This window comes from Chrysochloris asiatica, unplaced genomic scaffold, assembly GCF_000296735.1.
Source record: "Chrysochloris asiatica unplaced genomic scaffold, ChrAsi1.0 scaffold00045, whole genome shotgun sequence".
In the NCBI taxonomy this organism is placed as follows: domain Eukaryota; kingdom Metazoa; phylum Chordata; class Mammalia; order Afrosoricida; family Chrysochloridae; genus Chrysochloris; species Chrysochloris asiatica.
Window position 1 is genome coordinate 10,767,841 of NW_006408563.1, and position 16,279 is coordinate 10,784,119.

At 40.9% G+C, this 16,279-nt stretch overlaps 1 protein-coding gene across 1 annotated transcript in view; it reads right to left on the reverse strand.

The window, feature by feature from the left end:
- LOC102839439 (aldehyde oxidase-like) overlaps positions 1–16,279 on the reverse strand; it is a 129,508-nt gene that overhangs the window by 100,184 nt on the left and 13,045 nt on the right. Inside the window, exons 6-10 of the mRNA XM_006862039.1 lie at positions 14,509–14,570; positions 10,605–10,662; positions 9,241–9,347; positions 1,568–1,712; positions 766–858 (exon numbers count right to left, since the gene is read on the reverse strand). Coding sequence (XP_006862101.1) covers positions 766–858; positions 1,568–1,712; positions 9,241–9,347; positions 10,605–10,662; positions 14,509–14,570 — 465 coding nt within the window. The remainder of the gene's footprint in view (positions 1–765; positions 859–1,567; positions 1,713–9,240; positions 9,348–10,604; positions 10,663–14,508; positions 14,571–16,279) is intronic.

The following is a 16,279-nucleotide window of genomic DNA, read 5'->3' on the forward strand; positions in this document are numbered from 1 at the left end:
CTATGGTCTTCCTTATTTACTGTCCAGCTTTCACATGCATATGAGGTTATTGAAAATACCATGGCTTGGGTCAGGCACACCTTAGTCTTCAAGCTGACAGACATGTGGTGGTCCGACACATAGTAACTCAGTATAGGATTTCCTAGGAGAGGCTGGTGAGTTTCACATGCCGACCTTGTGGTTCAAACAGATCTTGTAGTCCTGCACTTATCCTACAGTGCCACACCAGAACTCCAAGCTAACAGCTCAAAAACCTAAGGATTCTTCTAGAAAAGAAGTAGCTGCCCACACATCTACCTCTCCAGATTTATTATATTGCACTTTAAGCTCAGCATATAAACTTACTTGACCTGCTTTAACATGGCTATAGTTTGACATTGGACACTTATAAATAGAAGTCTCTATCCTTTGAGACTGTAAAACAAATATTTTTTCAGACTTCAAAAGATGTTTATTGCACTAACCAAATTCAAAGGTAAAATGTCTGAATGAGTGTCTGGGTAAATCAATAAACATTTGTTGGGCTCTGGTTATGTGTAGACAATCAAGTCTCCCGGGAATAGGTATAATCTTTACTAGGGATTTCTGAATCTAGGAGATATTCTTTTCAAAGATCACATGACGTTCAGTATTATAATGGAAGAAAGTAAAATAAGCTTTCTTCCAGTCCATGAGCCTGAGATTTATTTTTTGTCACATGCCCTTAACTTTCTTCAGCAGAATCACTTGCAACATCAGGAGTAGTTATAATAAATGTGAACACACCTTCTTTTGTGTTAGTCACCATAAACAATTCCAAAATCCTTGCAGGAGAGAGGATAACTGGATGGAAAACATCTTTGAACGTCATTTCAAGCCCTAGAAAGTAGACATGTTATCATTAGTGGAAAAGGAGGCAGTTAGATTTCTTTTTGAAAATAACACTGTGGCTTAGAAAAGCGTAAGATAGATGTGGTAAACCCAACCCAATCTACTACTCTTGAGTGGGTTCTGACTCTTAGCCACCCTATAGGTAGAACTGCCCCATAAAGCTTCCAAAACTATACATGTTTATGGAAGCAGACCACCACAGCTTTCCCTTGTGGCGTGACTAGGAGGTTCGAACCACCGATTGTTCAATTGGCAGACAAGCACTTTAACACTGTGCCAAGAGGGCTCCTAATGGGTGTAAGAAGAAAAGTCCAATTAAACTTTGACAAAAGAGGATTGTTTTTTTCTTCTGTTATTTCCCTGATATCCCAACTAGTAATCCTATCTACTGATTCTTCACTTAAGAATCTGATATAAACATTGGATTAAATATTTACTACTGATGCTTAAAATAACAGAAACTTTAACCTCAGAAGAATCCAATTGCATTCAAGAGTTGGAAGGGAGGCCACATTGTTCTTTAGGAACTAGAGAAAGTAATGGTGTAACAAACGGGCTGTCAGCTGGGTAAAGATAGTGAATTTGAATCACCAGATGTGTGTTTGGATTTGTGATTAGAAGCCACCACACACCTCTTCTTTCACTAGGTTTGATTTTCAACAAAGGAAGCGAGAACTGTGGCTTCATCACTACCTACCGACACAGGTGTTTCCCATCACAAGAGGGGCTTTGGGATACTTCATTTTCAAACTCAGAAGTTCACTTAGAGTTCCTGGGGAGATCCAGGTAGTCCTCTCCCCGTGGAAAATCAGAATTTGCTTTTGGGGTTCATCTGCCATTCTCTGTGGTACAAAATTGCAGATTCAATGCTGATGACAGTGACAAAACACATAGAGTTCTTTACAGCTCATAAGCTGAACAAAATTGAATAGAACCTAATCAATAATTAAATCCACTGCTTTGCACATCATTTTTCCATTTCTTACATTTTAAAAAGAGCTAAGTACATTTTAATTAAATTTTAACTTACAAACAAGTAAGAATCCTATATACAAGAATGAAGTGTCTAATGGCAAATTCCCAACTGCAGAGAAAATTGTCAACTAAGTTATAAATTATGATAGACTGTCAACAAAGAATTAACTATATGTGCACTGGAGTGTGTACACCATTTCTTACTAGGCAAGCCGGTGGTTCAAACCCACCAGCCACTCCTTGGAAACTCTAGACAAGGATGCTATGAGTGGCTGTTTGTTGTTGTTGTTAAGTGCCGTCTTGTCAATTCGGACCCATAGCGACCCTGTACAGGATTTCCGAGGAGTGGCTGGTGGGTTTGAACTCTGAATCTGTGGTTCAAACCGACTTTGCTGTCCAGTACACCACACGAAAAACACTGAGTACACCAAGAAACAGGAAACCCCAATTCTAAACCTAGCCTTGCCTCTAAGCACCTGGATGGATTTAGGAAAACCCTGGAACCCCTAGGTCTTACTTGCCTTTGTCTACAAATTAGGGTCTAGACTAGTTATTGTCATGTAGAGAGCTCTGTGGGGTGAGGATAGTGGTTTTGCTGAACAGCAGAAATTTAGTAAAAGAATAGAATGTCAGACTTTTTAAAAGCCAAGGAGGATATTCCTCTCTATTTCCCTGAGTAAGACTGAGAGATTTTACAGCAACAGTTGAAAATAGGACTTTTCTCACTTAGCAGAAGTAATCAGTGGGCAGAATTAACGATTTACTCTCATCTATTTCTCTAAAACTGCAAGTGATAGCTGACAAATAGAATAGACAAACAGAAAACAAATGTTTATGAGGGGCACTTGCAAATTGTTGACCATGTTTAGCTGGATGACCTCTCCTTTCTATCTTCCTTTTTTTCTTAGTGGACTTCTGTTTCCAACTATGATTCAGTATATGGATCTTATAAAACAGTCATACTTTCTTAGGCTAGAATTGTTCCTAATCCATTCAGTGTAATGAAACATGTCACTAATTTATGGTGTCAGCAAAAAATATGGCATTAACTTCAGACTAGACATGAGTAAAAGCCCTTAACTTCAGACTAGACATGAGTAAGTCTAAGAACTAGAACTCATCCAGTCTCAAGGAAGAAAAAATAGTGAGGCCCACAGAGAGGAAGTGACCTGGTCAAGACGATACAGCTGGTTAATAGGAACAAGACCATGTACCTGGGGCCCCAAGCTCCTCTGAAACTGACATAATTTTATGGATCTGGAAGAAGCATGATTTCACTAATTTCTGCTGATTAATCATAAACAGGAAAACCATTTCCCAAATGGGAATTGAATCATTTAATGTATTTCAAGCTAAATTTGAAATGAAATGATACCCTTGCAAAAATATTTTATGCAATACAATTTTGTTCTTTGTGAGAGCCATCAAAAGGGCAAATCTTTTAGTAGAATTTCCAAGTTTTGATAAGTTATTTCAGCCTAAATAACTTCAACATTGAAGAAAAATTGTGGTGGAGGCTGATGAACTGATTGGAGGTATGGAAAGTGAACAATAATTGAAGGCAGGTTGGTTTACAGGATTTTTTTAAACATAAGGATTCTATAAATGTTGCTTTAAGTTTTATGTTTTGTTAGAAAGGATGTCAGAGAGTGGGGAGGTCCTGAGGATAGAGTAGAAGCTCAGATTAATGAAATAATTCTGTGTTCCTCTCATTAAGTTTGGCCAGCTGTTTTCAGAATATAATACAGGGATCTTTGTTGTTGTTGTTGTTAGGTACCTTGAGTTGACTCTGGCTCACAGTGACCCTGGATACAACAGAGTAAAACACTGCCCTGTCCTGCAGCATCCTCACAATTATTTTGCTTGAATCCATTGTTGCAGCCTCTATATCAATCCATCTCATTTGGGGGCATTTCCTAGTTTTTTCTGATCCTCTGCTTTACCAAAAATGATGTCCTTTTCAAAGGACAGGTCCCTCCTGGTAACATGTTCGAAGTACATGAGAGACAGTGTCACCATCCTTGCTCTTCAGCTTAGAGATGCTAAAACAAATACAAGAAGTGAAGAGGTATAAGAGCTGAGAAGAAAATGTCAAAAGTCAGATCGAGAAGACAAAGTCAGATATTATAACGAAATGTGCAAAGACCTGGAATTATAAAACCAAAAGGGAAGAACACACTCAGCATTTCTCAAGCTGAGGAAATGAAGAAAAAAATCAAGCCTGAATTTGTGGTACTGAATGATGCAGAAAGCATCAAAAGAAGATGGAAGGAATACACAGTCACTGTACCAAAAGGAAATGGTTTGATGCTCAACCATTTCTAGAGGTAGCATGTGATCAAAAGCCAATGGTCCTGAAGGAAGACATCCAAGGTGCATTGAAGGCATTGGCAAAGAACAAGGGACCATGAATAGATGGAATACAAATTGAAATCTTTCAGCAAACTGTTGTGGCACTGGAGACACTCACTCATCTATGCCAAGAAATTTGGAAGACAACTAACTACCTAGCCAGCTGAGAAGAGATCTGTATTTGTGCCCATTCCAAAGAGAGGTGACCCAATGGAATGCAGAAATTACCAGACAGTATCATTGATATCCCATGCAAGTAAAGTTTTAGTAAAGGTAATACAAAACAGCTATAAACATATATTGACAGAGAACTTCCAAAGATTCAAGCCAGTTTCAGAAGAGAATGTGGAACAAGGGATATAATTGCTGATATCAGATGGATCTTGGCTAAAAGCAGAGAACATCAGAAAGATGTTTACCTGTGCTTTATTGACTACGCAAAGGCTTTCAGTTGTGTGGATCATGACAAGCTTTGGACAACATTGCAAAGTATGAGTATTTTGGAACACTTAATTGTGTTCATGAGGAACCTGTACGTAGACCAAGAGGCAGTTGTTCAAACAGAAACAGGGAACACCGAATGGTTTAAAATTAGGAAAGGTGTGGGACAAGGATGTATTCTTTCACCATACTTATCCAACCTGTATGCTGAGCAAATAATCTGAGAAGCTGGGTTATATGAAGAAAAATGTGGCATCAGGATTGGAGGAAGACTCAGTAACAAACTGTGATATGCAGATGACACAACCTTGCTTGCTGAAAGTGAAGAGGACTTAAAACATTTACTGATGAAGGTCAAAGAGCACAGCCTTCAGTATAGGTTGCATTTCAATGTAAAGAAAACAGAAATCCTCACCAATGGACCAATAAACAAAATTCTCAATACTAGTCCAATAAACAACATCCACATAAATGGATATAAGATTCAAGTTGTCAAAGATTTCATTTTGCTCAGATTAAACATCAACCCTCATGGAAGCAGCAGTCAAGAAATTAAATAACATATTGTATTAAGCAAATCTGCTGCACCATACCTCTTTAAAGTGTTCAAGAGCAAAGATGTCAGTTTGAGGACTAAGATGAGCCTGACCCAAGCCATGGTATATTCAGTAACTTCATATGCATGTGAAAGTTGGACAGTGAATAAGGAAGACCACAGAAGAACTGATGCATTTGAGTTATAGTGTTGGAGGAGACTATTAGAAGTACCATGGACTGCCAAAAGAACAAACCAATCTGTGTTGGAAGAAGTACAACCAGATGCTCCTTGTAAGTCAGGATAACCAAACTTTGTCTACCATACTTCGGACATATTGTAAGGAGGGACCAGTCACTGGAGAATGAAATCATATTTAATAAAGTGGAGAGTAGATGAGGAAGAGGAAGACTCCCAATGAGATGGATTCCCATGGTGGCAGCAGCAATGGGGTCAGGAATGGCAGTGATTGTGATGTTGGCCCAGGACTAGGCAGTGTTTCGTTCTGTTGTTATTAGGGTCACTATGAATCGGAACCAACTCGATGGCACTTAACAACAACAACATATTAATAACTATAACTCAAATAAGCCAAAGAACAGAGAGTCACTGTGTTCAGCAATGGTTGTATAATCAACCTTTCCCTCACATAGCTGACGAAGGCTACAGCCCAGTGAGTAATAGGCAACCATGACCCAGCATGGAAATACCCCACTGGGCAAAGACCAAGTTCTTTGGGAGTACAGGATGTTTCCACCCCAGATTTGGAAGGAGGGTTTCTGTGCAAGGTTTCTGAAAGAAACAGAGAAAGCCCTTCCTCTTGGCCCTGCCAGGATCCTTCCATTGTGTTTCATCTCCTGTGCATTCAATGTTTCCCTTCTAATTGTATTCTTCCTAATCAACATTTACACATATCTAAGCTTCCTCCATTAATATCAAAGGTAAAGCTCAAAACTCTTCAACCTCAGTCTGGCTCCAGCTACTTCCTCCATTTACTCTCCCTCCAGCCAATTATTTAAAGTTCTGTTTCACCTCTCAGTCTATGTATTTTGCCTTCCTGTTCTTTCTTCAATCCACTTTTTACCCTCTCCTCAATCTACTTTTTACTGTTTTGTAAAGATTAACAGTGAAGTCTGTGTCACTACTGCAATCTTTATATTACTTGATCTCTTAACAACACTTGCAAAATTCAATCAATTTCTACTACCTGATACATTGTCTTCCATGGCTTCTGCAATACCCATTGTTCTAGCCTCTTCTTTTCAATCTCTTGGGTCTACTCATCCTCTTCCACCTATGTAATAGTTGTAATTCTCTAAGATTCAGATCTAGGGCCTCTTCACAGCCATGCTTACATTGACACTCCTGGTTTTGATCCCAATGACTTGTAAATGAACATTCAGCCCTGAGCTGAATGCTCACCTCTGAGCTTCTAACTACCTACTCAACACTTCCCTTTGAATTTCTTTAAAGGAGGTCATATATTTGTATGTAAACATCTAAACTTCTGGTCTGCCCTTCCAGAAGTGGTTTTTGCTCTAAATCTCTAACTCAGCATTTAAGAGTCATCCATGACGCCTCTTCCTTTTTCACCCATACCCAATCCACCTAACTTATTTTACCTCTTGAATATCCTCTTTCTCTTTCTCTCCATCTACACTACAATACAGGTGTGGTGCTGTAGGAAAAGCACTGAACTGTTAACTGCAAGATAAGTGGTTCAAACCCACCAGATGCTCCTAGGAAATCCTATACAGGGTCGCTATGAGTTGAAACTGACTTGACAGCACTTAACAACAACAGAAACAATTCCATCTGTATTACCAGAACCCTAAACCTGGACACCATTGTCTTTTTCTAAGCTGCTGTGATTGTCACCTGTTTCTCTGCTTTTACTTGTGAATCATTCCAATCTTTCTCCATACAACAGTCAAGGTCAACTTTGAAAATTGCAAGTAGAACTATACTTTTGCCCTGCTTAATATCCTCTAAGGGCTCTCTATTAAGTGTGCAAAAAATGTATACCCTTTAGAACTGTAGTAAAGGCCCATCAGGATCTGGCCTCCATCTCCCTTTCCACATCATGCTTTGGGGTGAGACTGGGGTTACAATGAACCTCCAACATGCCCTACTCTAGTCATTTGGAAATGCAAACTTTTCCTGAAATTCCATGTTCTGCAAAGTGACAGGCCTATACACATAATGTTAAACTTGCCTGGGATTCCTGCTCACCCTGTACCATTTATTCCCCTTTCTCACCCGCTCCCTGGTAACTCCTGTTTATAACTCAAGTTTTAGCCCACTGTAGAGCATGAAACCTGACAATTTTTTGCCTGCAATCGACTACAACCCAGGAGAACTTAATTCCATCTGTGCCTGGATTTATGTGTTCAGATGCTAATTTTCTTGCATTTCATGCACCTCTGACAGCTGAACTGCCAGAGTTAGAAGCAGAGTATATTTTAAAGTTTGGGGGCTACTTCCCGCTGCCAGCCTTCACAGGAACATTCCTAGACACGCCATTTAAGGAGGTTGTGCTGTCATGCCTGGGGAGCCTCACACTATCAGCGTTCGTATCTGCAGTAGTTCCCTTCCTGCGTTCGCAGGCCCAACATGTGTCAGCTGTGACTGTGAGAGGAGAATTCTTTGTTTTCTGTGCTCTGGTAGTGTAGTGGTTACGAATCAGGCTGTTAATCTTAAGGTCAGCAGTTGGAAACTACCAGCGGTTCTGTGGGAGAAAGATGAGGCTTTCTGCTTCTGTAAAGATTTACAGCTTTGGAAACCCTACACAGGATCGCTATGAGTCAGAACTGACTTCACAGCACATAACTACCACCACCATAAAAGGTTACCATGTAGAGAGAGAACTTTGAAATTCATCAGGATTTCTAGGATTTCCCTTACCTGGTGTTCTATACTTATCTTTGGCTTGTGTTTATTCCTGTTTAAGACATAATAGTCTCTATGGTGGTGGTAGTGGAGGAGTGCTGTGGAGTCAGTTCTGACTCATAGCAAACCTGCATAGGGTTTTGATGCTGTAATCTTCCAGGGAGCAGAAAGCCTTATCTTTCTCCTGCAGAATGCATGGTAATTTCAAACTGCTGACCTTGAGGTTAGCAGCCTGACTCGTAACCACTACGCTACCAGAGCTCCTTAATAGTCTCTATGTTGTTGTTGTTAAGTGCCATCAAGTAGGTTCCAAGCCATCGCAACCCTGTATAGGGTTTCCTGAGGAGTGACTGGTGAGCTTGAACTACTGACCTTGTGGTTCAAACCAACTTTGAAGTCCAGCACATTAACCCACAACAACATACCAGGACTCTAACAGTCTCTATAAATTTATATATATTCAAAGATGGGATCTTTTTATTCCCCTACAACAGTTTAAGCTTAGCACTTTGGAGAAGTCTTTCTGAACGCCATTAACCTCTCTATTCTCCTCCCAGAACCCATTCATGGATCTCAATTATGTGTAAATCTCTTCATGTCTTATTGTTGATTTTATTGACATGTCTGTCTGTTTCTTCCATTTGACTTCAAGTTCCTTAGTAGCAAGTGTTTTGCCATTTCTGTGCCATAAATGTCTAACTCAGTGCCTGAGGTTCCTAAAAACACTTGTGAAACAAATATAAGTTCATCCAAGGGACATCTAGATGGTCAATGTTTAAAAATAAAAGGAGCTAGTAAAATGTTTTAAACTTGTGCCAAGCTATTATGTAATACAAGATTGTGAACTTGTAACTTCCCATTCCTGTTTACGATTTGTACCTTGGTGTTTCCTTGGATTTTAATAAAGATCGTTGTGCGGCAGAATGGACTCTGCTGGTGTTGTTCTGGACTCAGAGGGTGGGAAGTTTCATTCTTTGAAAGATTAGAGACAAAGTGGATTCATCCAGGGAAAGACCTGGGAGGCAAGCATGCCTCATACTGGTTCCTGGAAATAATTAGAGTGCAAAGGCATCCAGGGGCAAATACCAGTGATGTCCAACTGGTGGTGAACAGATGGACTGATTAGTCCCTCACACTAACATCAAAACAGAAAACCAATCAGGAGAAAAAGAACATACCATTAGTTCAGGTGGAAATATAAATTCCTGGGTTGGGTCCAAGGGTTGAAATTCTTCTTTTTCATACAACTTGGTACAAACCTTAAGGGAAAAAAATGTAATGTTTTAGTCTTTTGTAAAAACAAAGTCAAAGGGGACAAGTGTTATGCTCATTAATATCAATCACTCCTGCTGGCTGCTGAAGAGACAAGGGGTGAGACAGACACCAGCCCTTCAGTTTTATTCTGTGGGCAGAAGGAAACTGGCAGTTTTGAAGCTTCTGCCCAGTACCTGGCACTGGACCCAGCTGAAGAAAGATGAGTTACAACTTATTGTTATCTGCCATCAAGTTGACCACCAACTCAAGAAGCCTCATGTTCAATGGAACAAAATGGCGCCCAGTGTGGGGCCATCCCCATGACTGGTGTGGATCAGACTGTTGTGCCCCATAGGATTTTCATTGGTGGAGTTTTCGGAAGTTTATCTCTAGGCCTTTCTTCATTTATTGTCTGTCTTAGATTGGGAGCTTTGTTGAAAGCTATTCAGCATCATAGCAACACACAGGCTTCCACCGATAGACAGGTGCATTGGCCTAGAATAGAACCTGGGTCTCTTGCATGGAAGACAAAAATTCTGCCACTAGCAGAAGCTAAATGTCAAAGAATGATAGAGCCAGCAAGCTCTACAGGAGGTCAGGAAAGCAAGTGGTTGCAGGGGCTTCTTGGAGGACGTCCAGCGGAGGGAATATAGCCAGCACAGATTTAATTGGAAGTTAGTCACAGGGTGTCATAAAGAAATCAAGGCTATCCCCTTGGCTAGAGGAGACACTAGTAGGAGACAGGACATACTTCAATTCCTATTCACCTTGTGAGCTGTTAATGCCAAGATTGGTTGTAAGGGCAATTTCAAACATTAGTTACTAGTGGGGAAAAAACTAACGTTTATCAGCAACTGCTATGTGTTAATAATTATGTTCAGGGCTTGATGTACATCATTTTACATGCATACTTTAATCCTCCAACAACTTCCTTGAAGCATTATTCCTATTATACCGAGGAGGAAGTTATAGTTGAGTAGGAAGTTACAGGGCTGGGACTTGCACTGAGTTCTCACTTGCCAAAATTGGTGTCACCATATTAGTGCCATCTTTATTTAACTCATTATTTGTTGGCAGTCCCAACATGAAGGATCTTTCCTTTCAGGAAGACTTGGGTTTGTAGGGGTTGAGGGTCAATGGAATGAAAGAGACAGGACTGGGAGGGAAGCAATTGTTCTGAAAACTTTCAACCTTTTCACTGCAATGGGATACACTGAGAACAGATATGAAAATTCATAGCTGAAAAGAAAGAGCAAAGAACTTACATTAGCTTTGTTTCCAGGATCGTTTTCTTTTTGATCCAAGCAACATTTCCCTTCCCTGTTCATTTGGCAGCAAGATGAACTCTAAAGAGGAAATCGGGATGACCAGGTCAGAGAATTCTAGAGTTGTAATGTACCACAACAGGCAATAATAGAATATCAATAATAATAATGGTAAAGGTTGCAGTGGTAGTCGTCACTGCAGTAATTGAAATAGAGGTTTTGCAGAGGACTTAATATGTGCTTGGCATGATGCTTTGCAATTGGCAGCTGTAATTATGCAATCACAACCCCCTTTTAAAGATAAGGAAACAATCTTGCAAAGTTTAAGTACTTTTGCTAAATTATCTAGAAGGCAGTAGAATCAGTATCTGAAGCTAGGCTGTCTGACAATGGAGTCCATGCTTGCAAGACATAACTTTATATTCCCTCTAGTTATTAATAATAACAATTTCTTGGTTGTCTACCATTTTCCAGTAATTGTTCTTAGAGTTACACATATATTAAGACTTTCAATCCTTCAAGCAAGCCCTTCAGAGAGAGGGGCGGGGAGTGGAGCAGGCTGCCCAAGGGAAGATGGAAAAGCCTGGCATTCCTACCAAACCCAAACAAAGCAAAACCACTGCTGTAGAGTAGATTGCAACTCCTAGTGAATTTACAACACAGAGTAGATCTGCCCCAATGGGTTTCCAAGGCTATATAATCTTTATGTGAGCACACAGTCATATCTTTCTCCTGTGGAGATGCTGGTAGATTTGAACCGCTGACTTTTCTGTTAGCAGACAAGTGCCTTAACCACTGTGCTATCAAGGATCTCTGGCACCCCTAAACCAAAACAAACCCACTGTCATCAAGTGAATTCTGACTCATAGTGACCCTGTATAGAATTTTTTAAACTGTAAATCTTTATGGGAACAGATAGCCTCATTTTTCTCCTATGGTTTGAATCACCGACCTTTCGGTTAGAAACTCGATGCTTAACCCACAACACCACCAACTCTCCTTCTGATATCCCTGTTGTTGTTGTTAAGTGCTGTCGAGTCTGTTCCGACTCATAGTGACCATGTATAGGGTTTCCAAGGAGCGGCTGGTGAGTTTGAACCGCTGACCTTGCAGTGCAAATCAACCTTGTGGTCCATTACTTAGCCTCCTAAATTAGAAAAATATCTTTCTAGCTGTCACTGAGGACCTGGGGTTGGGTTCCACTGAAGAATTCTTTCTTTGGAGTAGAATCTGTGCCTCCCCCATCTATTTCAGTCAGGGAATCTGGCAGAGATATTTTTCCTGTGTTCACTTGACGCAGTGTTCTTGTTAATTAAATCGATTCAAAGAATCCCTAAATCTGTGAAGGAATTTAAAATGAACTAGATGATGATGGAAGACACCTAGGTTTTATAAAACACAGTTTCAAATAAATAAATGCATGGATGAAATAAGGAGTGAATGAACAAATATAGAGAGTTCATTGTACTTTGTCTTGTCTCCAATTCAAGTGGAACGTGATACTAACATGTACGACTGCACCCTAACACATATGTTACCTGACTTATTTGTGTCCATGCCACTCACATAGATCTCTAGTCTTCATTCTTTCCTTTAGGCATATTTCTTTGTTGTTGTTGTTAAGTAATGTCGGGTCGATTCTGACCCATAGCGACCCTGTATAGGGTTTTTGAGGAGCAGCTGGTGAGCTTGAACCACCAACCTTGCAGTTCAAACCAACCTTGCAGTCCAGTGCATTAACCAACAGCACCACACCAGGCCTCACATGTCCCTTTATGGTATCATTAACTCTTTCCCACTTGTCCACATTCTTCAAATAATATAAAAATCCAAACATCTTTGGATATATTATTTTTGTAGCTTTTAAGGCATATCTTTCAGGAAATACACTGTATATATGTATACATATACATACATATATACATATACAGTAAACAGGGAGTCCTGGTGTGGTGTTGTAGGATAAGCACTCGGCTACAAGTTTGGTTTGAACCACTAGTTCGGTGGTTCAAACTCACCAGCTGCTCCTCGGAAATCCTACACCAGGTCACTATGAGTTGGAACCAACTCAATGGTATTTAACAACAACAACATACACACACAATATATATGTTGTTGTTAAGTGCTGTCCCGTTAGTTCCAACCCACAGAGACCCTGTATAGGGTTTCCAAGGAGCAGCTGGTGAGCTTGAACCGCCAACCTTGCTATTCAAATCGACTCTGCAGTTCAAACTGACTTTGCAACATAGTATATATATATATATATATATTGTTGTTGTTAAGTGCCGTTGAGTCGATTCCAACCCATAGTAAGTGCCGTCGAGTCGATTCCGACTCATAGCAATACTATATAGGGTTTCCGAGGAGCAGCTGGTGAGCTTGAACTGTCGATCTTGCAGTTCAAACGGCTTTGCAGTCTGGTGCATTAACCCACAGTGCCGCACAAGGACTCCTATATATATATACAAGTATGTAACGTATGTATATATATAGGTATGTATGTATATACAGTTGTTGTTAAGTGCAGTCGAGTGGGTTCCAATCCATAAAAACCTGTATAGTGTTTCTGAGGCGCAGCTGGTGAGCTTGAACCACCAACCTTGAGGTTCAAACTGATTTTGCAGTCCAGCACATTAACCTGCAGCACCACACCAGTACTCCATATACATGTGCATGTGTGTGTGTGTGTGTGTGTATGTATGAACTCCTGGTGTGGTGTTGTAGGATAAGCACTGGACTGCTAGCCACAAGGTTAGCAGTTCAAGTCCACCAACTGCTCCTTGGAAACCCTATATTGGGTCACTATGAGTCAGGTCACAATGACTCGACTGCACTTCTGACTCATAGCAACCTTGTGCACAACAGAATGAAACACTTCCCAGTCCTTCATCTTCCTTACAATTGTTGTTAAACCTGAGCCTACTGCTTCAAAATTTCATGGAAAAATGGAATGAAAAGACAATGGAATTTTCCCATAAACTATGGAAGCCCCTCATGTTGTATTAATGGTTTCATATAGTGGTGTCTTTCCAAAGAGCCCTAGCAGTGCAACAGTTAAAGTGCTTGCCTGCTAACCAGATGGTTGGCAGTTCAAACTCACCCATCAGCTGTGAGGGAGAAAGACCTGGGTATCTGCTCCTGTAATAACTACAGTTGGTGTTCAGTGTTGTTGAGTTGGTTCTGACTCAGAGCAACCCTGGACAGGGTTTCCTAGGAGCAGTTGGTGGATTCCAGTGCATATCCTCCAACACAACACCAGGACTCTACTACAAAATTCTACTGTTATATGCGGTCGCTATGCGTTGAAAAATCAACTCTACAAGAAACAACAATAATAATCTTTCCAGGCACTTACTGCAGTTTTTTTCTTTTTGTGTATGTGTAGGGAGTGGCTGGAGGAGGGTCTGAATGTAGTGCTCTGTGGAAGTTGCAGGTTCCTAGGCGCTGTTGATTGCACATACCATGAAAGATGGAAGTGGCCTCTTTCTCTCTTTCCCATGTACTATTAGTACTACTCAAAGACAGAAGCACATTCAGAGGGCCTGGGCATCCATCTCACAAGATACCTCACTTTGGCTGCGATTCAACAAGATGTGCTGCTGAGATGGCAGTATGAGGAATGGACTCGTTTCTGATTCTCATTATCACAAAGCTAGATGTTAGGAAGATGGCCTCATCCATTTTCACTTAAAATATGCTACTTTATAACTTCACCTTCAAAAAAGCTATTAAGGTGCTACCTGCCTGAATTTCTGAGAAAAATATCTAGTTACCCTCACTGAGATGGGCCAAGTGGTAAGCCTCTAAGTATCTAAAGCACAATATTGTGTTTTCCGTGAAAATCAATTCTATGTAACAGGTGCGATGCTTTACTGTTTAATTCAAGAGAAAAGCAGACTCAGCAGCTACCTGATTTTTCATACTCACAGGACTAAAACTTTTCCCACTCTCCACAATGGGTCTGTATCCCGTGCAGCGACACAAATTACCTGGGCAGAAGGAAATACAGTGTTTCAACCCAAAGCCACTTCTCTGTCTTTGGTATATCCCCCTCTTTCATAATCAGGAACATTCCTCTTACCTCCCCTCCACCCATTCCACCCCCACCCCATCATAGTTAAAATTCTGTTGTTTTTCTCAATTGAACTAATGTCATCATATGCACTTAGAATGCATTTGTGGGTTTGTGCTGGTGTGGCACTGTAAGATAAGCACTGGGCTGTTAACCACAAGGTTGGTGGTTCAAACCCACCAGCCGCTCCTCAGAAACTATACAGGGTTGTTATGAGTCGGAACTGACTCAACGTCACTTAACACCACCAACACCACCACTCTGGAGAAGGATACAAAGCAGGAAATCAGTGAAGAGAAAGGATAAAGGGCTGAGGAGACCCCTACAATGGGGACAAGTCACATGCTAAAGGTGTGCACATCTCGTGAGCAGAGGCACTGACTGCCTTTATTGTAGACTACATTGTCACTGTATAGTGTTTACTGCCTGGGAAGACAGAGACAGCATCTCCCTCCAGAGGAATGAGCAAAAAAGCAACAGAACCCTATACTAAAGACAAGGTCCTCCTCTGGGGCAAAGGTCAGGCAGAATTACTGACCCGGATAAAGATTTGACTTCCCTAGGTACAAGTTTCTCTTCCTGGATTCTTGATGTGGTGCTGTAGTATCAGCACTAGACTGCAAACCACAAGGTGGACAGTTCAAGCCCACCAGATGCTCCTTGGAACCCCTCTGCAGGGTCACGATGAGTTGGCACTGACTCGATGGCACTCACAACAACAACTAAGTAGGTGCAGGTGTCAGCTGGTCCTCTCTGCACTGCCCAATCAAAACTGAGCCCAGGGGACGGGGGTAAACGCTGGTCCCCTGAGGTGCTAGTGCTTCAATGGTAAATCCTTGCCTTTCACATGGGAGGGAGGCTCAGATTGGATTCCCGACCAATGCACTTCTGGGGCAGCCACCACCTGCCTGTTAGAGGAGGCTTGTGTGTTCCTATGCGCTGAACAGGTTTCACTGGAATGGCAGACTAGGAAGAAAGACCTGGTGATCTACTTCTGAATACCAACCAATAAAAATTCCACAGATTACCATGGTCTGGGCTCCAGGCCCCAACACTATAATTCAAATGCATCAAGTCTTTTATAGTTTCCATGATTTATTGTTCAAATTTCACATGCATATGAAGAGATTGAAAGTATCATGGCTTGGGATAGGGGCACCTTAATCCTATACTGATACCATTGCTCTTCAACACTGTAAAGAGGTCTTGTGCAGCAGATTTGCCCAATACAATATGTTGTTTGATTTCTTGATGGCTGCTTCCATGAGTATTGATTCTGGATCCAAACAAAATGAAGTCTTTGACAACTTCAATCTTTTCTCCACTTAAGATGCTATTTATTGGTCCAGTTGAGAAGGTTTTTGTTTTCTTTACATTGTGGTGCAATTTATACTTAAGGCTGTAGTCTTCAAGGATGTATCATCTGCATGTTGCAGGTTGTTAATGAGTCTTCCTCCAATTCTGATGCAGTGTTCTTCTTCTTATAACCCAGCCTCTTAAATAAGTATAGTGAAAGGATACAACCCCGGTGTACACCTTTCCTGATGTTAAACTATTCCGTATACCCTTGTTCTATTCAAACAAGTACCTCTTGGTCTATGTAAAAGTTTCTCACGAGGACGATTA